This window comes from Nomascus leucogenys, chromosome 2 (genome assembly GCF_006542625.1).
Source record: "Nomascus leucogenys isolate Asia chromosome 2, Asia_NLE_v1, whole genome shotgun sequence".
In the NCBI taxonomy this organism is placed as follows: Eukaryota; Metazoa; Chordata; class Mammalia; order Primates; family Hylobatidae; genus Nomascus; species Nomascus leucogenys.
In genome coordinates this window covers 147,437,141-147,458,726 of record NC_044382.1, presented here as the reverse complement: position 1 = coordinate 147,458,726, position 21,586 = coordinate 147,437,141, and the positions used below count along the sequence as shown (strand labels likewise).

Below are 21,586 nucleotides of genomic sequence, written 5' to 3'. Positions count from 1 at the left end.
ACGGCCCACCGCTCTAGTTCTCAGCAGCAGGGAAGAACTCCTCATGCCAGCCCAGGCCCTGGGACTCAATCCTGGGTTTGAGCCGCTCGGCCGTGGCTAGTCAGGTCAATGTCCAGTACCTGTTAATCCCCTCCTGCAAAGAGGAGTCCCACAGCAATCTGTTAGTCCCATCGATTGTACAATGAGGCATCGTGCTGGCTGTGAACCATCAAGCTCTGCAACTGTTTTATTGCCTTAGAAGACCTTCAGAGGGAGAAGCCATGTAAAAATAAAGTCTGAGCAGACTTTAAAGTTTTTATTATTTTATATTACGCCGTGACTTGCATGGAATGACCACAAAGTGGCATGCCTTCCTGGTCACGTAACTTAACTCATCAGGCCTGGCTAGAAAGTGAGAACTCCCAGATACACAATTTAGTCCACTAGAAAGACGGGAGGGAGCAAAGGAAAGAGAAAGAGACAGAGGAAGGCACAATGATAAATAATTATCTGCCTCTTCTCTAATAGGTTACTGGCTCATTCTAAAAATGATGATAATGTCATTGAATACAATTTCTGATTCATGGTCAAGGTCTTCATGTTAAAGAAAAGGAGCTTTCTTAGAAGGACTGGATCTAATCAATGCATATTTGATTTTCAAATATTTGACTTTCAAACAAAATGTTTACGGCTAAAATAAAATGAAAGGAATGATACTGACAAGCTGTCTTGCCATGCCCTTGTCAAAGCACCCACAGAGAGAATAAGTGCAAAAGGTAACGAAGGCCGTCCCCTCCATCCAAAGAAACATATCCATGGAGTTCTGACAGCCGAGCTCCCCTCCCCTACCCAAACCTCAACACCATCAGGTCGGAGGAGCCCCGTGGCAGTCGGAAGCCCTGTCCCGCTGTTCCTCAGAAGCGGCCTGCTTTTTTGTGTCCCAGTCCATGTCTGTAATGAATAATCCATGGAGATCCATGTGCATATCGACATCAACAGAGGCACGGGCCAATTCCGTAAAGCTTTTGGCATCCAGAATGAGCAGAAAAGGCAGCTTTTGGGGATCAGTAGAGACAATGGCTGATAAGATTACTCCTTTGGGGAAACAGGAAAAAACACTTCGTAAAAGTGCAGCCTTCAGTCGGAGGGATCAATTTCTCAGCATGTCTCTCCGCCCTCTTTAAACATATGTATCTAACCAAAACAGGAGGGAAGTGAATTTGAGACACTGTAACAGAAGGGAAAGGCCAGGGAACTAGGAATCAGAAAACCTGGTTCTAGGCCGGGCGCGGTGGCTCACGCCTGTAATCCCGCCACTTTGGGAGCAGAGGTGGGCGGATCACTTCAGGTCAGGAGTTTGAGACTAGCCTGGCCAACATGGTGAAACCCCGTCTCTACTAAAAACACAAAAATTAGCTGGGTGTGGTGGTGGGTGCTTGTAATCTCAGCTACTCAGTAGACTGAAACCGGAGAATTACTTGAATCTGGGAGTGGAGGTTGCGGTGAGCCGAGATCGCACCATTGCATTCCAGCCTGCGTGACAGAGTGAAACACGGTCTCAAAAACAAACAAACAAACAAACAAACCAGAAAACCCGATTCTGGCCTTGGCTGGGCCAGTCCCTTCACCTCTCGGAGCCTCAGTCTCTTCATCTGTAGAGATGGGATAATCTCACCTACACTCCACAGGGTTGCCGAGAGTATCTCCTGCATGATGGATTTTGAAAGCACTCTGTAAATTATTGCAGGCATCGAAGAATGGCATTGGGTTTTTTGTTTGTTTTGCTTTTTTGAGACAGGGTCTTACTCTGTTGCCCAGGGTAGAGTGCAGTGGTGTGATCACAGCTCACTGCAATCTCGATCTCTTGGGCTCAAGCTATCCTCCCACCTCAGCCCTCCAAGTGGCTGGGACTACAGGCACATGACACCACGTCTGGCTAATTTTTGTATTTTTTGTCAGATGGCGTCTCCCTATATTGCCCATGCTGGTCTTCAACTCCTGGGCTCAAGCGATCTGCCCACCTTGACCTCCCAAGTGCTGGGATTACAGGCATGAACCACACCGCACCTGGCTTGAAGAATGGCATTTCAATGGGCCCAATTCATCTCTTGCACATGTACCAGTGCTAGCAAACTCATCCTTTCCCTCTGTAAAATGGAAATACTCTCAATACTCACTCTCAAGGCATAGAGAGTTAAACGAAATAATGCATATCAACTTCCTGCAAATACTCTCAATGCCTCCAGAGGGTCCCAGGTGGAAGAGCAGTTAAGCATCGCTGAAGTCAGATTGGCCTGGATTTAAATCTTACCTCTGAATTTAAGGGGTGTGTGACCTTGGGCAACAAGGTCACTCTCTGAACATCCCATTGGTAAAATGAAGACAACGATACTCCCTCCTCACAGAGAATGTAAAGGAAGTGTCCACCCCACTGAGTGGGAGAACAACCTGAGCAGGAGGAAAGGCCTGTGGTCCCCTGCCTCGGGGATGACAGTGACACAGCGTTGCTGGCCTGGCGTGCCATGCCATGATCAGTAGGAAGACAAGGTCCAGGCCACTCCCTTGTCACCTGAGGGAAGAAGCTGGCAGGCTCAAGTGGGGCAGCCTACCCTCCTTGCAGGTGTGACAGCCCCATTGCTGGCGTGGCCAGGTGGCATCCCCACCTATGATTCTAGTTACCCTCCTTAGCCTCCTCAGGGCTGTGGGCATTTCTGAAGCATTTCTGAGAATGAAAGAGGGAAAGGATCATTCATTCAAGTGGAAACCTAGAAAATAGAGGTGGGCCACAAATACACATTTCCAGGGGCTCCGTGAAACATTTACATGCTTATACACTGTTAAAAATTTGGATCCAGGATCCAGGCCAGGTGCGGTGGCTCACACTTGTAATCCCAGAACTTTGGGAGGCCAAGATGGGAGGATCGCTTGAGCCCAGGAATTTGAGACCAGCCTGGGAAACATAGCGAGACCCTTTCTGTACAAAAAATAAAAAGAATGAGCTAGGCATGGTGGTGTGCCCCTGTAGCTCCAGCTACTTGGTGAGCTGAGGAAGGAGGATCACTTGAGCCCAGGAGTTTGAGGCTGCAGTGAGCTATGATCATGCCACTACACTCCAGCCTGGGCAAAAGAGCAAGACTCTATTTCTTAAAAACATTTGTTTTGGATCCAGCCACTGCAATCAATTTTAAAACCAAGATTCTGCATTCTGAGAGACTTTAGTGTTACTGAGTGGAAAGGAGATGGACTTTGTGCAGTAAAAAACTTAAACTTGTCTAAAAAGGGGGCTGGCTTCTGTCCTCAGCTTCTGGGAGGTCACCTCTATACCCTTGGAATGTCTTGCTTGATACAAGTATCTTGGTGTATCTGGGGGCCTTGGGCCACACCAGGCAGTCTACCCTTACAGTGGGATTTATGGTGGGGCCTTGGGCCACGTGGTATGAGCTTGATCTCCAGGAGGACTGAAGACTAAATAAAGGTCAGACACACAGGCGGTCAACCATGTTTACATGACCGAGTCTCAAGAAAAACTCTCCATACTGAGTCTCAGGGGAGCTTCCTGGCTGGCAACAATATTCCGTGAGCATTGTCACACATCATTGTCAGGAGAAGTCAGTGCTATCTGTGACTCTACTGGGACAGTGCAGCTGGAAGCTCCTGCCTGGTCCCTGCTGGGCTCTGTCTTGTGCACCTCTTCCCTTTGCTAATTTTAGTCTGTATCTTTTCACTGCCGCAAATCAGAACTGTGAGGATAAGCACTTGCAGTGAGGTTGGTGATTCTAATGAATGATTGAAGCTGAAGGCTGTCTTGGGGACCCTCAAACTTTGCAATTGGTATCAGAAGTAAAGGTGGTCTTGGGGACTCCCTCACCCTTTAGCTTTGACCCAGACAGATGTAGACTTCAAAGCACCAATCCACCCACCTTATGACCTGGGTGGGGGGTCAGCTGCCCCCAGATGGTGTCTCTGTTGGAGGGGGATCTGCAGCATCGTGCAGCAACTAGATTTGGCTTCTTAGAGTCTTACCGTCATCCTCATCCTTGGCACCTGGCACGGGCACAAACAGGGGTTCCGCTGGCCAGCAGTTCTCCTCTCTCCATTTTAAGGATGACTTTGTGAGAATGTCATATTTTATTATCTGTACATCCAACAAGGAAAAACACAGAAATGACTTGTATGAGAGAATACTATTCCCTGCAAATAAGAGGGCGTGAAGATCCACGCAGAGGAGATGAAGCCCATCGGATGGAGACTTTTGACGTAATCTCCCAATAACAGCTACCTCTGTTGAGCACAGCCAAGAAAGGACAGGAGCTAACTCTCCTCCCCAAATTTTTTTTGTTTTTGTTTTTGTTTTTTGTTTTTTTTTTTTGAGATGGAGTTTCGCTCTTGTTGCCCAGGCTGGAGTGCAATGGCGTGATCTTGGCTCACTGCAACCTCCGCCTCCCAGGTTCAACTGATTCTCCTGCCTCAGCCTCCCAAGTACCTGGAATTACAGGCACGTGCCACCACGCCCGGCTAATTTTTTGTAATTGTAGTAGAGACGGGGTTTCACCATAGCCAGATTGGTCTTGAACTCCTGACCCCAGGTGATCTGCCCGCCTCAGCCTCCCAGAATGCTGGGATTACAGGTGTGAGCCACTGTGCCCGGCCTCCTCCCCCAGTTTTAAACATGGGTTCTCTGGCCACCAAGTAGCTGATACTGCAAAAGGAATTATTTTAAAAGTTAAAATATTTTAAAATTTATTATTATTTTTTAACATAGAGGCAGGGTCTTGCTATTGTTGACAAAGCTGGTCTTGAACTCCTGGTCTCAAGCAATCCTCAGCCTCCCAAAGTGCTATGATTACAGGCATGAGCCACCACACCCCACCTAAAAGTTAATAGTTGGTGCTGATTAAATATGTATTGAATAAAGAAATCAGTGAATAAACTCCAGCCATAACCTCTTACCTGAACCTTAGCACATTAGGTGCCACTCCCTCTCCCAGCTGTCCATCCTTACTTCAAATTTATTTTATCCTACACTTACCTCCCTCTGACCTCCTCTTTTCTAATCAGTGTCTCAGAACCTTAGAATTCAGCTTTGCATATAGACACAATCAGTGTAAGAAAAGCCTGTGAATACACAGAGACCAGTACCTTGGTTGGGATTGGACTCCATTGAACTCCTGCAGCAAAGACATATCGGTATTGCTTTCCATTGTGAGCATAATTGACCCGTGGAAGCTCTAAGCCTACAAGGAAATGAGAAGGTGGATGAAGCCCCCATCACTGGGGCTGGGAGCCTCCACCCTTCTTGTCAGACTGGGTAGCCTTTCCTCAGAATCCGTTTCCACACCAAGATCCTTGGGCTTGATTTAGAGCCTGGATTGGATCAAAGGTGGTCAAAGGTAGGGGAGGGAGCCTCTGGTAATTGAATTACCCCAGCTCTATTAGAGAATCCAGGAGCAAGGTACCGCAGACCTAGGTTTTAAGTGTATAAACACCTTTAATTATCCAACACAGAAATCAAAGAGAATTGCATGATTGAAATCAGAGGCTACTGCAATTTCTTAAAGCTTTTTTCAAAAAAGTGCTGATGTGTATATATGTGTGCATGCATGTGCACATGTGTGATGAGAAATGGGAAGCTGGCTGGGCGCAGTGGCTCATGCCTGTAATCCCAGCACTTTGGGAGGCCGAGGCGGGCAGATCACTTGAGTTCAGGAGTTTGAGACCAGCCTGGCCAACATGGCAAAACCCTCCCTCTACTAAAAATACAAAGAAAATTAGCCAGGCGTGGTGGCGCACGCCTGTATTTCCAGCTACTCGGGAGGCTGAGGCAGGAGACTCGTTTGAACCCGGGAGGCAGAGGTTGCAGTGAGCTGAGATTGTGCCACTGCACTCCAGCCTGGGCCACAGAGTGAGACTCTGTCTCAGAAAAAAAAAAAAAAAAAAAAAAAAAAAAGAAAAAGAAAAAAAAAAGAAACAGGAAGCTGTGCCAGGCATGGTGGCTCATGCCTGTAATCCCAGCACTTTGGGAATCTGAGATGGGAGGATCGCTTGAAGCCAGGAGTTTGAGACCAACCTGCTCAACATGGCAAGAACCCCATCCCTAAAATTAAAAACTAAAAAATAAAACAGAATGGGAAGCTGTGGAAACGGGTGTCAATGGAGAACAGTTAATTAAATCTGGTGAATTCTATAATAACATTATGGAAAAACAACATTTACCAATGATTTTAATAACATGGGCAAGTGTCCATACCATAAGGTTAAGTGTAAAATGCTGGTTATAGAATTACTATATCTCCGCTGGGTTACAAATGAATAGAAAAAATTTGAAGCATTGCTGGGGTTGTAACTGCCTTACAGTTTACATTTTCTGTGATAGAATCTAAGCTTCTCATTATGTGAAATTTTCATCATGCTTATTATTTTTACATAATCAAAGATCTTATTTTTTCTCTGTAAGTGTGTGTGTGTGTGTGTGTATATATATATATTGTTTGTTGTTGTTGTTTTGAGATGGAGTCTCACTCTGTCACCTGGGCTGGAGTGCAGTGGCACAATCTCAGCTCACTGCAACCAACGTCTCCCGGGTTCAAGCGATTCTCCTGCCTCAGCCTCCCGGGTAGCTAGGACTACAGGTGCATGCCACCACATCCAGCTAATTTATTTTATTTTTTTGTATTTTCAGTAGAGACAGGGTTTCACCGTGTTAGTCAGGATGGTCTCGATCTCCTGACCTCGTGATCTGCCCACCTCAGCCTCCCAAAGTGCTGGGATTACAGGTGTGAGCCACTGTGCTTGGCCATAAATGTGTATATATGTATATATGCCTACTGTATCAAATGGAATTTCTAAGTCTGAATACCGAAATGGATGTTTAACTCTTAGTAAATATTCTAGGTGGTTGCTGCCAACTGCTGGTGAAGATATAGTGTCCAAGAAAAGAGGAAGCAGAGATACATCCATGGATAAATGCTGATGAGGCTCAGTGGGGCGGGAAGGGGAACGAAGTATTGACATGGGAAGGAGATGTCCGATCGCACAAATGAGAAACCATGAAAATTCCAAGGGACAGGCCCAGATGAAGCTGAGGTGGAGGGAACACTCCCATACTTAAATAAGAAGAAGGTGTCTGCCCTTGACCTCAAAGTAGGCCTGAGACTTCCAAGATGTTCCTGGGCCCCTCTCAGACCAGCGATTCTCCTGTCTCAGCCTCCCAAGTAGCTGAGACTACAGGTGTGCACCACTACCCCCGGCTAATTTTTGTATTTTTTAAAAAATATAGATGGGGTTTTGCCCTGTTGTCCAGGCTGGTCTCAAACTCTTGACCTCAGATGCTCCACCCGTCTCAGCTTCCCAAAGTGCTGGGATTACAGGCATGAGTAATGCCTGTAATTGCCATTGCACCTGGCCAGTAGTTACATGACATTAAGGCTTGGCCTCCCAAAGTGCTGGGATTATAGGCGTGAACCACCACGCCTGGTCCTTAACAGCCATGTTCTTGAAGAATCTTCATGATGTGGGAAAATACTCAGGTTACATTCATTAAGTGCAACAGGCAGCTTCGGAACATTCTAGATGATATGGAATGCATTTTGCAAAAGTGCAAATGCAGAGGCGATGGGCTTTGGGATAAGAGAAGGCTGGGCTCAGAACCTGGCTCTGCTGCCTGCCTTTTGGCAAGTTTTGAGATTATCTGAGCCTGCTTCTTAGGACTGTTCTAATCTCGCTGCCGTTGGCTGGACTCTCCCTATAGGCCAGACCCCACACTAAGCCCTTGATGTGCATGAACAAATCTAATGTCAACAATAACAGAATGACACTGGCGGGATGAAATGAGAGCAGTCTGAGAACTCGCCAGAAGGGACCCGGCCTATATCACACAATCCATGCATGACGGGAGGATTGGATGGGTATCCCAGAGCGCTGTCACAGGTGCAGGGATTATGGATGGCTTCTTTATTGTTACACTTTTTAGTGTGGACAATATTGCAACAATAAACTCGTTTCTAAAGACTCCAAGGGAATGACTTGCCTCACAGAACCAGTTACGGGATGCATGGGATGCCTTTTACAGAAGTGGATTCTTAGGTCAAATCCAAGGGTCATCCTAAAAGAGTCCCCAAGTCTATGTGCTTCCAGATGCCCAAACCTCCTGGCACGGGGCAGCTGATGGAACAAGGCTCTCAGTCTTTTTTGTTTGTTTTTGGATTTTTTTTGTGGGGGGGGGGGGGCGAAGTCTCTGTTGCCCAGGCTGGAGTGCAGTGGCGCAATCTCAGCTCACTGCTCTGCCTTCAGGGTTCAAGCAATTCTCCTGCCTCAGCCTCCTGAGTAGCTGGGATTATAGATTACAGGCGTGCACCACCACGCCGGCTAATTTTTGTATTTTCAGTAGAGATGTGTTTTCGCCATATTGGCCAGGCTGGTCTCAAACTCCTGGCCTCAAGTGATCTGCCCACCTTGGCCTCCCAAAGTGCTGGGATTACAGGTGTGAGCCACCATGCCCAGCCAATGTGCTGTTTAAATGCATACCGTGCCACTCTCTAGCTGAGTCTCCTTGCACAAGTCCATTCATTCTGCACTGTGGCGTGTGGAACACAGACCTCTCTATGCCAACCTTTGTGTCATGTGCTGCTGATACGCTGTGACCACAGCAACACAATCCTTGCCTCATGGGCTTATGTTCTGGGGCAGAGGTTCTCCATCATGGCAATCGTCCTCCCATGGAAGGCTGGCAATATCTGGAGACATATTTGGCTGCTCCAATTCAGGACGGGGGTCTTCCTGTTCCAGTGGGTAGAGGCCAGGGATGTTGCTAAACATCTTACAATTCCCTGGACAGCACCTACTGCAAAGAACGACCCAGCCCCAGATGGCGATGGTGCCCAGATTGAGGAGGCCTGCTCCATGGGTGCGACTCCTGTTCTAGAGGGTCTGCGTTCTGTGTGTACCTCAAGGTCTCTCAGGCCTAGTTTTCGTCTCATATTATGGGGCTGATAACACCTATTTTTGCAGGATATTGTGGATGTTGAGAGGTAGAAATGGAAATGTATTGTGCCTGTTCAGTAAGAACGTGTTCAGTAAGGGACAGCATTTGCAGAAGTCATCTGGCCCAACAACCACCCACTGCCTTCCTATTTTTATTTTCATTTTTTTGAGACAGTGTCTTGCTCTGTTGCCCACGCTGGAGTACAGTAGCACAGTCTCGGCTTACTGCAATCTCCGCCTCCTGCGCACAAGTGATTCTCATGCCTCAGCCTCCCGAGTAGCTGGGACCACAGGCATGCGCCACCACACCCAGCTAATTTTTGTATTTTTAGTAGAGATGGGGTTTCGCCATGTTGCTCAGGCTGGTCTTGAACTCTTGGCCTCAGGTGATCTGCCTGCCTCAGCTTCCCAAAGTGCTGAGGCTACAGGTGTGAGCCACCGTGCCTGGCCTCACCCATTGCCTTCCTAGGAAGCATCTGAAGATAGAGGAAAGAGAAAAGTCCCCAGATGCTTTTCATCGGGGCATCCCAAGAGCCTTTCCTTTTTGGCCCTTGTCCATGCACGGGAGGAAATTATTATGTAAAGAGGCCTCTGGGGTCCCCATGAAAATCTGCCCCTTTCCTAAACTCAGGACAAGAGGACGCATTTTACCTTCACAAAGAAATTCCGGCTGGCAGTAGACTTGGCCATCTTCTTCCTTCAGGGCCGTGGCTGTTGTAGATGTCACTTTGATTAAATTTGAGCCCACTTCTGCATTCTGAAAAAATTCAGTTTTCAAAAAATAAAATAAAAATGTGTAATCCAGAGCAAATATTTGCTTTAGTGTATATATTTTTAAAAATGCTTGAATACATGTCATCTTGGTTTAGCCTCACATTAATCATAGGAAGCAGCTCGTTTCCTGTTGTTATTCTTAGTCTCAGTTTAAAAAATGAGGATTGGCCATTTAAGTTGACTCATCCAAGGTCACATACCTGATAGGTGATAGGACTCTTTTCTCTTACTCTGAGCCTGCCTTATCCCTCACAGGGAAAATTAATGTGCTTCTAAGAGTAAGTTCTCACTTTTAAAGTACTAGATGATTCACCTATAAAAAGCTGCATCAGCCATTAAAAGGATGCTTCCAAAGAGTTTACGAGAACATGGGAAATGCTTATCACATAACACTGAGTAAAAGCACCATCAGGACAAATCGCATATGCAGTCTGAGCTCAACCACATTAAAAAAGTTACACTGAGAAGAGACAGAGAAATCTACTAAATGTGTGTGTGTGTGTGTGTGTGTGTGTGTGTGTGTGTGTGTGTGTGTGTGTGTGTATAATTTTTTTTTTTTTTTTGAGATGGAGTTGCACTCTGTTGCCCAGACTGGAGTCTGGAGTGCAGTGGTGTGATCTTGGCTTACCACAACCTCTGCCTCCCAGGTTCAATCGATTCTCCTGCCTCAGCATCCTGAGTAGCTGGGATTACAGGTGCCTTCCACCATGCCTGGCTAATTTTTATATTTTTAGTGGAGACGGGCTTTCATCATGTTGGCCAGGGTGGTCTTGAACTCCTGACCTCAAGTGATCCACCTGCCTTGGCCTCCCAAAATGCTGGGATTGCAGGTGTGAGCCACCACGCCCAGCCTGAAATATACCAAATATTAAAAATACAACAGATGATGGGATTATGAGGGACTTTAATTTCTTTTTTGTATGCCTCTCTGTATTTTCAGTATTTTCTTCTAGGGAAAGTTATCACTGCAGAAATGAAAACAAACATGCAATAAAAGTTATTCGGTGGAAAAACAGCCTTCAAGGACATTTCTTGGTCTCAATTTACAGTCAGATTTTGCTGTGCTCAGTATCTTACTGTCATCAGTATAAGCAAGGAGAGGGATTTAGCATGATTAAATATTTATCGAGCATCTACTACTCCCTGTTTCCCTCATGTACTAACCATGGGGCCTTGAGCAAGTCACCTGGCCTCTCTATAGTTCAGTTTCCTTATGTGTATATTAATAGCATATGCATCTTTGAGTTATTGTGCAGATTAAATGACATCATCTGCACAAATGATTCACAAGAATGCCTGCTTAACAGTAAGTGCTAGATAAATGTCAGCTGCTTCTGTTGATGACACTGTTGTTGTTATATTATTATTACAATTATTGCCATACTACTACTACTATCACTTATTATTATTATATTGCTGCCACCACTACTGGAAGTGAGTACGGGTTAGGATCTGGAAGATATTGAGGAACGAGATGACGGAAGATTATTGTTATGGCTGACTTCTCATTTAAGCTTTTCTTCTACCTTCTACATTTTCTAAGATGCCTTCTATTTTATTTTGGGACAGGGTCTTGCTCTGTCACCCAGGCTGGAGTACAGTAGTGTGATGACAGCTCACTGTAGCCTTAAACTCCCAGGCTTAAGTGATCCTTCCACCTCAGCCTCCTGAGTAGCTGGGGGACTGTGGGCATGCATCACCATCCTTGGTTAATTTTTGTATTTTTTTGTAGAGACAGGGTCTCACTATGTTGCCCAGCTTGGTCTCGAACTCCTGGGCTCAAGTCATCCTCCTCTCTTGACCTCCCAAAGTTCTGGGATTACAGGCATGAGCCAGTACACCTGGCTCAAAATGGCTTTTATAATTAAAACCAACCTATTTTAGGGATAGCAGCATCTTTGTTGGAGAGCATGAAAAGTTTACTGCAACTTAGCAGCTGAACCGCAAGGGTCCTCAGAAATTTAATTCAGTCTCGATTTGTAGAAGAAGTAACTGAGGCCTAGAGAAGGAAAGGGACTGGTCCAAAGTCACATGGAGAGAAGCAGACCCTGTGCCTGGGGCCTTTGCATTGATTCTTTGGCCCAGAAGCAAGAGCATTGCCGGTAGAGGGCGAAGGCAGTGCAAAGGCCCTGAGGCTGGTTCTTCCCCAAACCCTGAGATCTCAGAAGAAACACCCCTTCCCCAACAACTCCATTGGAATCTGTAGTGTCTCCAAGGCACTGGCCCTGAACTGTAATTATCTCCTTTACGAAGCTCTTTTCCTTCTTTTAGCTTGTCTGCCCCATGAAGCCAGGGACCAGATCTTGCTCAGTGCCTGGCACCTCGTGCCCAGGAAGTAACTGCTGAATTAATGAGTGAATGCACAACTCAGTAAGCTTTTCTTTGGGCTGTCAAGCGGCAAGACGTGCTTTGCCAGGTGGCTGTAAGAATCAAATGAGAGGAAATGCAGAGACAAAGGAGCCCAGCACCTGGCACATCGGTGGTGTCTTAGAAACATTTAACTGAGCGCAGGGTCTCATGCCTCTAATCCCAGCACTTTGGGAGGCCGAGGTGGGTGGATCACCTGAGGTCAGGAGTTCGAGACCAGCCTGGCTAACATGGTGAAACCCCATCTCTACTAAAAATGTAAAAATTAGCCCAGCATGGTGGCAGACGCCTGTAGTCCCAGCTACTCGGGAGACTGAGGCAGGCGAATTGCTTGAACCTGAGAGGCGGAGGTTGCAGTGAGCCGAGATAGCGTCACTGCACTCCAGCCTGGGCGACAGAGCGAGACTCCGTCTCAAAAAAAAAATAAAATAAAATAAAAATAAACAGAAACTTTGAATGCCTCCACCTCCATGGCTCTGCAAGCTGGTGGGAGGCCCTTCCTGGTACCTTTCTGACCATGTGACAGCAACAGGCCTGTGGGCACATTCCAGCCTTGATTCTTAGGGAGTTGGTCTGCACAGACTTCTTATAACTCCAGCCCCAAACTGGTCGGACTGGTTGAGGAATAAACTGTGAATTTTTCCACACACAGCAATAACAAACATGACTCGGCTGCTTTCGGTGGCCAGCATGCTCAGTTTTAGGAAGACATCGCTTTCCAGCCAGAATTCAGCACCATCTTGCAAGCGTGCATTGAAATCCCTACACTTAAGGGAACTCCCATGAGAAGTAGTCATCACCGTCATCCCCTAGAATGCTGCCTGCCACATGAAATTCAACGCTGTGCTTTTCCGCGCAGATTCGAGCAGACCTCTTTTCCTCAGAGCTAGCTTCCTCGTCTGTGTAAAATCGGGCTGGTGATTCGTAGCTTTTAGAGTGGTGCTGGGTATAAGTGAGGTGGCTTCCACCTGCATCTGAGCATTATGTTAGCATTAAATTAAATAATGGTCGTGAAAACCAGGCTGGTCCAGGGCCAGACACATCGTGCAGCCAGACGGGCGTACATTCCAGTTCCAGCTCAAATCCCAGGGATGATTCTAAAAAGTTGGGCAACTTACTTTCTCATCTGTAGATCATTAATAAGTTAGAACGTTGTGATGCAGATTAGCAAAGCACTTAACAGCCCCTAAAATTCACAGAAGCCAGGAGGAGAGGACAAGTGGAGGCCCACCAACCTTCTGTCTAAATACACCAAGCAAATTAAGTCCAGCACCATCTCTCTCCCTGCCTTGACACACAGCCCTTCATGATGGCGTGGAACTGGCTGTCCCAAACGGCAATCGCTAGCCATATGTTGTGATTTAAATTTAATTTTATTTTACTTTTTTTTTTTTTTTTTGAGACTGAGTCTCGCTCTGTCATCCAGGCGGAGTACGGTGGCACGATCTCGGCTCACTGCAACCTCCGCCTCCCGGGTTCAAGCAATTCCCCTGCCTCAGCTTCCTGAGTAGCTGAGATTACAGGCATGAGCCACCATGCCTGGCTAATTTTTGTATTTTTAGTAGAGACAGGGTTTTGTCATGTTGGCCAAGCTGGTCTTGAACTCCTGACCTCAAGTGATCTGCCTAGCTCGGCCTCCCAAAGTGCTGGGATTACACGCGTGAGCCACTGTTCCTGGCCTTAAATTTAATTTTAAAATAAACTTAAGTAAAATTAAAAATTCAATTCCTTAGCTGCGCCAGCCACATTTCAAGTGTACAATAACCACTCGTGGTTAGTAGCTACTGTGTTGGACAGACAGAATGTTCCAGCAATGCACCGCGCTGGTCTGAAAGGATGACTGCGAATTGAGAACCCAGGACTCCTTAGAGTTCTGAGCTGGAATAAGGCAGTCGCTGATCCTTGGCTCCTTCCTGCCTCATCCCAGGCTCCGTCCCTAACTGCGTGGACACCCGAGCCAGCACAACCAAGGCAACAGCCAGCCCTGGCCACCTCGTGGGCCTGTGGCAGGAACAGCAGAGTGGCAGTCTGCCCTTAGGAAGACGGGTATTGGAAGCAAGGCTGGGCCCTTCGGGGGCTTCTGGGACCCCAGGTGTCCAGCACATGGTTGGGGTGGGGGTGGAGGCACCCCTCTGGGTAGGCAGAATGCCTCGGCCCTGTGAACTCACCCTGTGGAGTAGGGGTCCTAGTGGAGAAAGAAAGGCCAGACCACAGTCCTCCAAAGTGCCAAACCCAGAGCAGGGGCCCCTCTTGCCAGGGTTTAAGAGCAGAAAAGGCATTAAACAGAGCCTGGCACCTAGCAGGTCATCCATGAATGGTGCTTCCCTTATTTGAGGGTCTGCATTTGTGCATTTGGAGACAGAAACCAAACCCACTGATCCAGTCGTCAAAGCCACCCCTTCCAGGTCCAAAGTGCTTCCTCCTGTGAATGCCCCTTAGGCGTCAGTGCACACGAACCTAGGGCCTCACACAGCACCCCGCAGGACCAGGGCAGGGCCAAGGTCCAGATGACCCGCCCCTGCCCACACCCCTCCCAGCCACTCCCCGCCACTGCCGAGCCCTGCCTCAGGCACCCCCGCACCGCCCTGCGTAAACAGGCCCATGGTGCCCAGAGGCCCTGACGGCCCCACCTTCCTTTGACCCCAGCTGCCCCCAAAGCAAGAGAATCTGGGACATTCGGGACCTCCTGGCCTTTTAAATAGAATTTGCTATTGCCTATTCTATGTCGGAAGCACTTTTCACTTGGGATGGGTTCCAAAGGCTAAAGGTAGACGCTGCGCCCTTTTAGAGACCTTGCTTCCCATTTTTCATGTATTCATCATTCATTCATTCATTTCAAATATTTAAGAGCACCCTCTGAGTGCAGCGGATGAACTGCTGATGAGACAGAGTCCTTCTCCTCCCAGAACTTAGGCTTGAACAGGAAGAGAGAAATGAACAAGTTACTTACGCTTGAGATAAATGTTGACGAAGAGCTACAAGGCACCATTACAGGATCCGGACTCAGCTGCCGGGTCATGCTGCTGAGCCCTGACCTTGGAGGTTCTCTCCAAGGCTGCACGGCAGAATCACTGGGGGTTTTTGAGACCACACCCGGGCCTGGGCTTCCCTGGTCTGGGCTGAAGCCAAGGCCCAGACATGGGGGTCTCAGGGCTCTCCAGGGGATCCCAATGTGCAGCCAGCCAGGGGGAGCAGGAGTGTCAGCCCAGGAGGACAGAGTTGCAGGCAGAGGGGACAGCAATGTCCTGCAAAGGCCTCAGGCCCAGAGGGCATCTGAGTAAGGGCAGCATCTTCCTGAAGTCGCTTCTCCAGTAAACCTCTGGATGGGATGGAGCCGGAGCCACTGGATCAGGGCATGTCAGGCTGTGTCCACCTGCCTGCCTTTCTGATTTCAATATGTAGGCGGAGCCAGTGAAAGTGCAGTAAGAAGGCATATTTAAGGGACAATAAGTAGCAATTAAAAAGCGTGGCCGGAGCTACCCATCCCAGGGCTTGCTTTCCTTTGCTAGTTTCAAAGCAACAGATGGTTCACACGACAGTTTTCTTTTTTTTTTTTTTTGAGATGGAGCCTCACTCTGTTGCCCATGCGGGAGTGCAGTGGCGGGATCTCAGCTCACTGCAGCCTCCACCTCCTGGGTTCAAGCAATTTTCCTGCCTCAGCCTCCCGAGTAGCTAAGATTACAGGCAGGGGCCACCACGCCAGGCTAATTTTTACATTTTTAGCAGAGACAGGGTTTCACCTTGTTGGCCAGGCTGGTGTTGAACTCCTGACCTCAGGTGATCACCTGCTTTGGCCTCCCAAAGTGTTGGGATTACAGGTGTGAGCCACTGTGCCTGAAGACATGATAGCTTTTAAAGATACACAAGCTAGGGGGCTGGGCGCAGGGGCTCACGTCTGTAATCCCAGCACTTTGGGAGGCCGAGGCGAGCAGATCGAGACCATCTTGGCTAACACGGTGAAACCCCGTCTCTACTAAAAATACAAAAAAATTAGCCAGGTGTAGTGGCGGGCGCCTGTAGTCCCAGCTACTAGGGAGGCTGAGGCAGCAGAATGGCGTGAACCCGCGAGGCGGGGCTTGCAGTGAGCCGAGATCACGCCACTGCACTCCAGCCTGGGTGACAGAGCGAGACTCCATTTCAAAAAAAAAAAAAAGATACACAAGCTAACATTCTTAGCTTGGTTCCAAGGAAGCAAAGCATTCTCGAGCATAACAAAAGGTTATAAAGTCTTGTAAGGTGTGGCAGTGAGAGGGAGCATGTTCCTCTCTATCTACCATCCCTAGGCTGAGGTCAGCCTTGAGACTTACTACCTTTGTGCCTTGTTACCCCTTAGTACGTCCTGGAACCAGGAGACAGTCTGAGGGGCTGCACTGCGGTGCTTCTGGAGCAAGGGGTGCAGGGGCCCAGGGCTCATGTGCTGATTTCATGGGACATGGCTGTTCATCCAATAGCCCTGAATCCCACGGGGCAGAAAATCAATGCCTTTTTCTCTTCCAGTCATTCTGACTAGGTCAAGGAGAGTCTCAGTGAGGTGCCACGATGTCTTTAACGCCTAATACTTTTAAAACTTTGCTTTTTCACACAGAGATCAGGTCTTGGCAAGCCACAGCCCTCGGGCTGGAGCTCAAGACCTCTGCTTTATTTCCACTATTTTATTCGCATGCTTGTCTTCTCTGTGCAGCAAGCATTGCCAGCTTTCTACTGGGTAGTGATGTGTTTCCTTTGAAATCAGTTAAGTAGAGAGTGAATTGATTGAAATGAAAAAAATACGGATTTTTAAATGTTAAGTAGAGGTGATATAAAATATGACAAAAACCATGGCAGAGATACACAAACGGCCATGGGTGGGAAAATGCTGGAGAGATGGGAGAGGACCCCAGCTCTGGAGTCAGACAAACCTCGGTTCAAACGCCAGCTCCCCTGCCTGCTGGCTGGGAGGGTGGCTGAATTCCTGCACTGAGAAACTGGGTGGTAAGGGTGGGAGAAGGCTCCCTGGATACTGTAGGACCATCTGCCAGGCCTGCAGAGTGCCCAGTGTGGCCCATCTGAGGCTCTTTCCTAGGAGTTAGGGCTACTGGGGAGAATAGCAGAGTTCCTACTCCTTCGTAGTTAGAAACAGGGGTTTAGGGCCGGCCACGGTGGCTCATGCCTGTAATCCCAGCACTTTGGAAGGCCGAGGTGGGTGGATAACTTGAGGTCAGGAGTTCAAGACCAGCCTGGCCAACATGGTGAAACCCCATCTCTACTAAAAATACAAACAAACGAACAAAAAAATTACCTGAGTGTGCTGGCACATGCCTGTAATCCCAGCTTCTTGGGAAACGGAGACAAGAGAATCGCTTGAATCCAGGAGGCAGAGATTTCAGTAAGCCGAGATTAAACCCCTGCACTCCAGCCTGGGTGACAGAGCAAGACTCCATCCCCCCCCCAAAAAAATGAGAGTTTAGAGACAGACTAGGACAGGTTCCGGTCTTGGCTCTGCCACTCTGGGCTGTCACCTTGCCCACATTTCTTAACTTCTCTGAGCCTCAGTTTGTCCATCTGTAAAATGAGGCTTCTACAGGGATGTTGCCCACAGGTTGTTTTGATCATTAAGTGAGGTAAGAAAAACAAAATGCTTAGCAAAGTACCTGGCACATAACGTGCATTTAGTCAATGTAAGCCATCAACATTTAATTGAATTGAATTTGCTTTCATTTAAATTAATTAAGTCATGAAGTCAGTGAGTTCTGGAGCCAGAAGCCTTTGTAAGTCTCCCTAAGTCAAGCCCAGAGCCTGGGCCACATCACCCTAATTGGGTATAATGTCTGGCCTGGTGGTCATTCTTAGTGCAAGAACGGAGCTTTTCAACTTCCGAGAATTGTGTAAGCAAATGGTGATGAATCCCTGCCATGAACGATTAGGCAAATGTTTAAAATGATGTTTCAAAGAATATTTAATGTCATGGAGAGATGTTTAGATACATAAATAGGTAGAAAAGCAGTCTGGGCTGCGCACGGTGGCTCACGCCTGTAACCCCAGCACTTTGGGAGGCCGAGGCGGGCGGATCATGAGGTCAGGAGATTGAGACCATCCTGGCTAACACGGTGAAACCCCATCTCTACTAAAAAATACAAAAAAAATTAGCCAAGCATGGTGGCGGATGCCTGCAGTGCCAGCTACTCGGGAGGCTGAGGCAGGAGAATTGCTTGAACCCGGGAGGCGGAGCTTGCAATGAGCCGAGACTGCGCCACTGCATTCCAGCCTGGGCGACAGAGTGAGACTCCATCTCAAAAAAAAAAAAAAAAAGAAAAGAAAAAAGAAAAGAAAAGAAAAGAAAGAAAAGCAGTCTGTAAGATAGTATGTATCTCTTCAGCCATAAAAAGAAATGAAGAACTGGCCGGGCGCGGTGGCTCACACCTGTAATCCCAGCACTTTGGGAGACGGGGGCGGGCAGATTACCTGAGTTCAGGAGTTCGAGACCGGCCTGGGCAACATGGCGAAACTTCACCTCTACTAAAAATACAAAAACTTAGGCATGGTGATGGGCACCTATAATCCCAGCTACTCGGGAGGCTGAGGCACAAGAATTGCTTGAACCTCAGAGGCAGAGGTTGCAATGAGCCGAGAATACACCACTGCACTCCAGCCTGGGCGGCAGAGCACGACTGTCTCAAAACAAACAAAAAAGCAAAAACCAACAACAACAACAAAAAGAAATGAAGCACTTAAACAGACTACAACACAGATGAGCCTTGACAACATTGTGCTATGTGAAAGGAGCCGGACACAAAAGACCACGTATTGTAAGACTCCATTTACACGTGATATCTAGAAAGGGCGAGTCCGCAGAGACAGAGGGCAGATGACAGGTTGCCTGGGGCAGGGAGGGGAGGACTAGGAGGTGATGGCTGAGGGGTGTGGGATGTGTTTTGGAGGTGATGAAAATGTTCTAAAATTTATCGTGGTGGTGGATGCACAACTGTGAAAACACACCAAAACTCTTGATCACTTTAAACGGGCAAATTAGGCCGGGCGCGGTGGCTCACGCCTGTAATCTCAGCTCTTTGGGAGGCCAAGGTGGGTGGATCAGGTCAGGAGTTCGAGAACAGCCTGAGCAACATGGTGAAACCCCGTCTTTTCTAAAAATACCAAAATTAGCTGGGCGTGATGGCAAGCGCCTGTAATCCCAGCTACTTGGAAGGCTGAGGCAGGAGAATCGCTTGAACCCCAAAGGTGGAGGTTGCAGTTAGCTTAGATCATGGCACTGCACTCCAGCCTGGGTGACACAGCAAGACTCTGTCTCAAAAAAAAAAAAAATTAATTAATTAAAGGGCAAATTGTATGCTGTGTCAATTACATCTCAATAAAGCTGTTAAAAATTATGTACGACGGCCGGGCGCGGTGGCTCACGCCTGTAATCCCAGCACTTTGGGAGGCCGAGGCGGGTGGATCACCAGGTCAGGAGATCGAGACCATCCTGGCTAACACGGTGAAACCCCATCTCTACTAAAAATACAAAAAATTCTCCAGGCGTGGGGACAGGTGCCTGTAGCCCCAGCTACTCCAGAGGCTGAGGCAGGAGAACGGCGTGAGCCCAGGAGGCGGAGCTTGCCACGAGCCGAGATCGCAACACTGCGCTGCAGCCTGGGTGACAGAGCGAGACTACATCTCAAAAAAAAAAAAAAAATTATGTACGTTATGATTAAAATGAAGATTCATACACACACACACACACACACACACACACAAACACACACACACACACAGAGACAGAGAGAGAGACCCTGGGAGACAAACATATACATCCACAATGATCATCTTCGGTGGGAGGTTTCTAGGGATTTTTTTTTCCTTTTTACTTATCTATATTTTCTAAAGTTTTTATTATGAATCGGTACTACTTTGCGAAAAACAATGAAAACTTTTTTTTTTTTTCAAGAACAGTTCATTTTGGATTTCAAAGTCAATAAAATAAGGGCCAAAGTAACTTCACACCTGGGCCCATATCTCTCTAGAAAGAAAAGGGCCCTCCTTGGAAGCCATTACCTTGTCCACGTGGAGGGGCACGGCAAACCTCCTGAGGGTGGGGACCGAGGTGAGCCTGGAGTTCTCCTTGAAGTCCTGGTTGAGGTTGGCCAGGTAGAAGAGCTGGTAGAGGCTGTTGTCCTCGTAGGCAATGACGTCAAACATGATGCAGCCGTCCTCTTCGTAGGCGTTGACGTGATGGAAGACCACCATGGCGTCTGTGTAAAACTTGGTCTGCAAAGGCTGCCTGGTCCTTTGGTCGATGACGTGGATATAAGTCTGAAAAAGGACACACATCAAGGGCTCAGCTCACCCTCTCTCAGCCTGGCACTGTGCATCTGGGGGCTGAACAAAACCCAGCCCCCCCAGGAGCTAGGCTCAGGACTGTGTCCCCATTCTGCGTTCTGTGTCTGCTCCACAACACCAGACAGGCAAAAGTATCCCCCAAAATGAGAGCTGTTTATTGTATTTCCACGAGTATATCTTTCAGATGGAGAGGAGGGATGCTTTGCTGCCAGAGCCTTTGCTGTCACTAGGAGGACAGTGTTTGGAGAGACGCTCCAGTGTGCACGGTCCCCTTGTTCCGTTGTGCTGACATCCCAGCTCCCTGGCAATGACCAGGTTGGGGAGAATCTGCCAGGTGCCAGGCTCCATCTAAGACTGGAGCCTTGGCAGGGCGCGGTGGCTCATGCTGTAATCCCAGCACTTTGGGAGGCTGGGCGGGCAGATCACTTGAGGTCAGGAGTTCGAGACTGGCCAATATGGCAAAACCCCATCTCTACCAAAAATACAAAAAATTAGCCAGGCATGGTGGCACGCGCCTGTAATCCCACCTACTCAGGAGGTGGAGGCAGGAGAATCGCTGGAACCCAGGAGGTGGAGGGTGCAGTGAGTCAAGAATGTGCCATTGCATTCCAGCCTAGGTGATGAAAGCGGAACTCCGTCTCAAAAAATAAATAAATAAATAAATTCGCTAGGCATCGTGGTGCGTGCCTATAATCCCAACTACTTAGGAGGCTGAGAGAAGAGAATAGCTTGAACTGGGAGGCGGAGGTTGCAGTGAACTGATATCGCACCACTGCACTCCAGCACAGGTGACAGAGTGAGACCCTATCTCAAAAAAAAAAGAAAAAGAAAAACTAAAAGTGCACGTGAAGGCACACACGGTGGAGTAACACAGTGTCAGTGGGAAGTGGCGGCTCCCTTCAGACATGGGGGTGGACGGGAGGCGGGAGGGTGGAAGTGAGTTGGGGAGGATTTTATACATGGCTTTCTATATTTCTATATTCTTTGAATAGGTAACACTGAGAACTACTGGATATTTTACAATAGTGAATTGACAACAGCAAAAAGAAAAAAAAAAGACCAGGTGCAATGGCTCACACATGTAATCCCAGCACTTTGGGAGGGGAAGGGAGAAGGATCACTTGAGGCCAGAGTTTGAGGCTAGCCTGGGCCACATAGCAAGACCCCAATCTCT

At 47.9% G+C, this 21,586-nt stretch overlaps 1 protein-coding gene across 1 annotated transcript in view; it reads right to left on the bottom strand.

The window, feature by feature from the left end:
• Positions 1-280: 280 nt before the first annotated feature.
• The window catches only part of BCO1 (beta-carotene oxygenase 1), a 51,516-nt gene continuing 30,210 nt past the window's right edge, over positions 281-21,586 (bottom strand). Inside the window, exons 7-11 of the mRNA XM_030823757.1 lie at positions 20,128-20,385; positions 9,610-9,715; positions 5,119-5,213; positions 4,003-4,114; positions 281-1,074 (exon numbers count right to left, since the gene is read on the bottom strand). Of these exons, the coding sequence (XP_030679617.1) occupies positions 845-1,074; positions 4,003-4,114; positions 5,119-5,213; positions 9,610-9,715; positions 20,128-20,385 (801 nt within the window). The 3' untranslated portion in view covers positions 281-844. The remainder of the gene's footprint in view (positions 1,075-4,002; positions 4,115-5,118; positions 5,214-9,609; positions 9,716-20,127; positions 20,386-21,586) is intronic.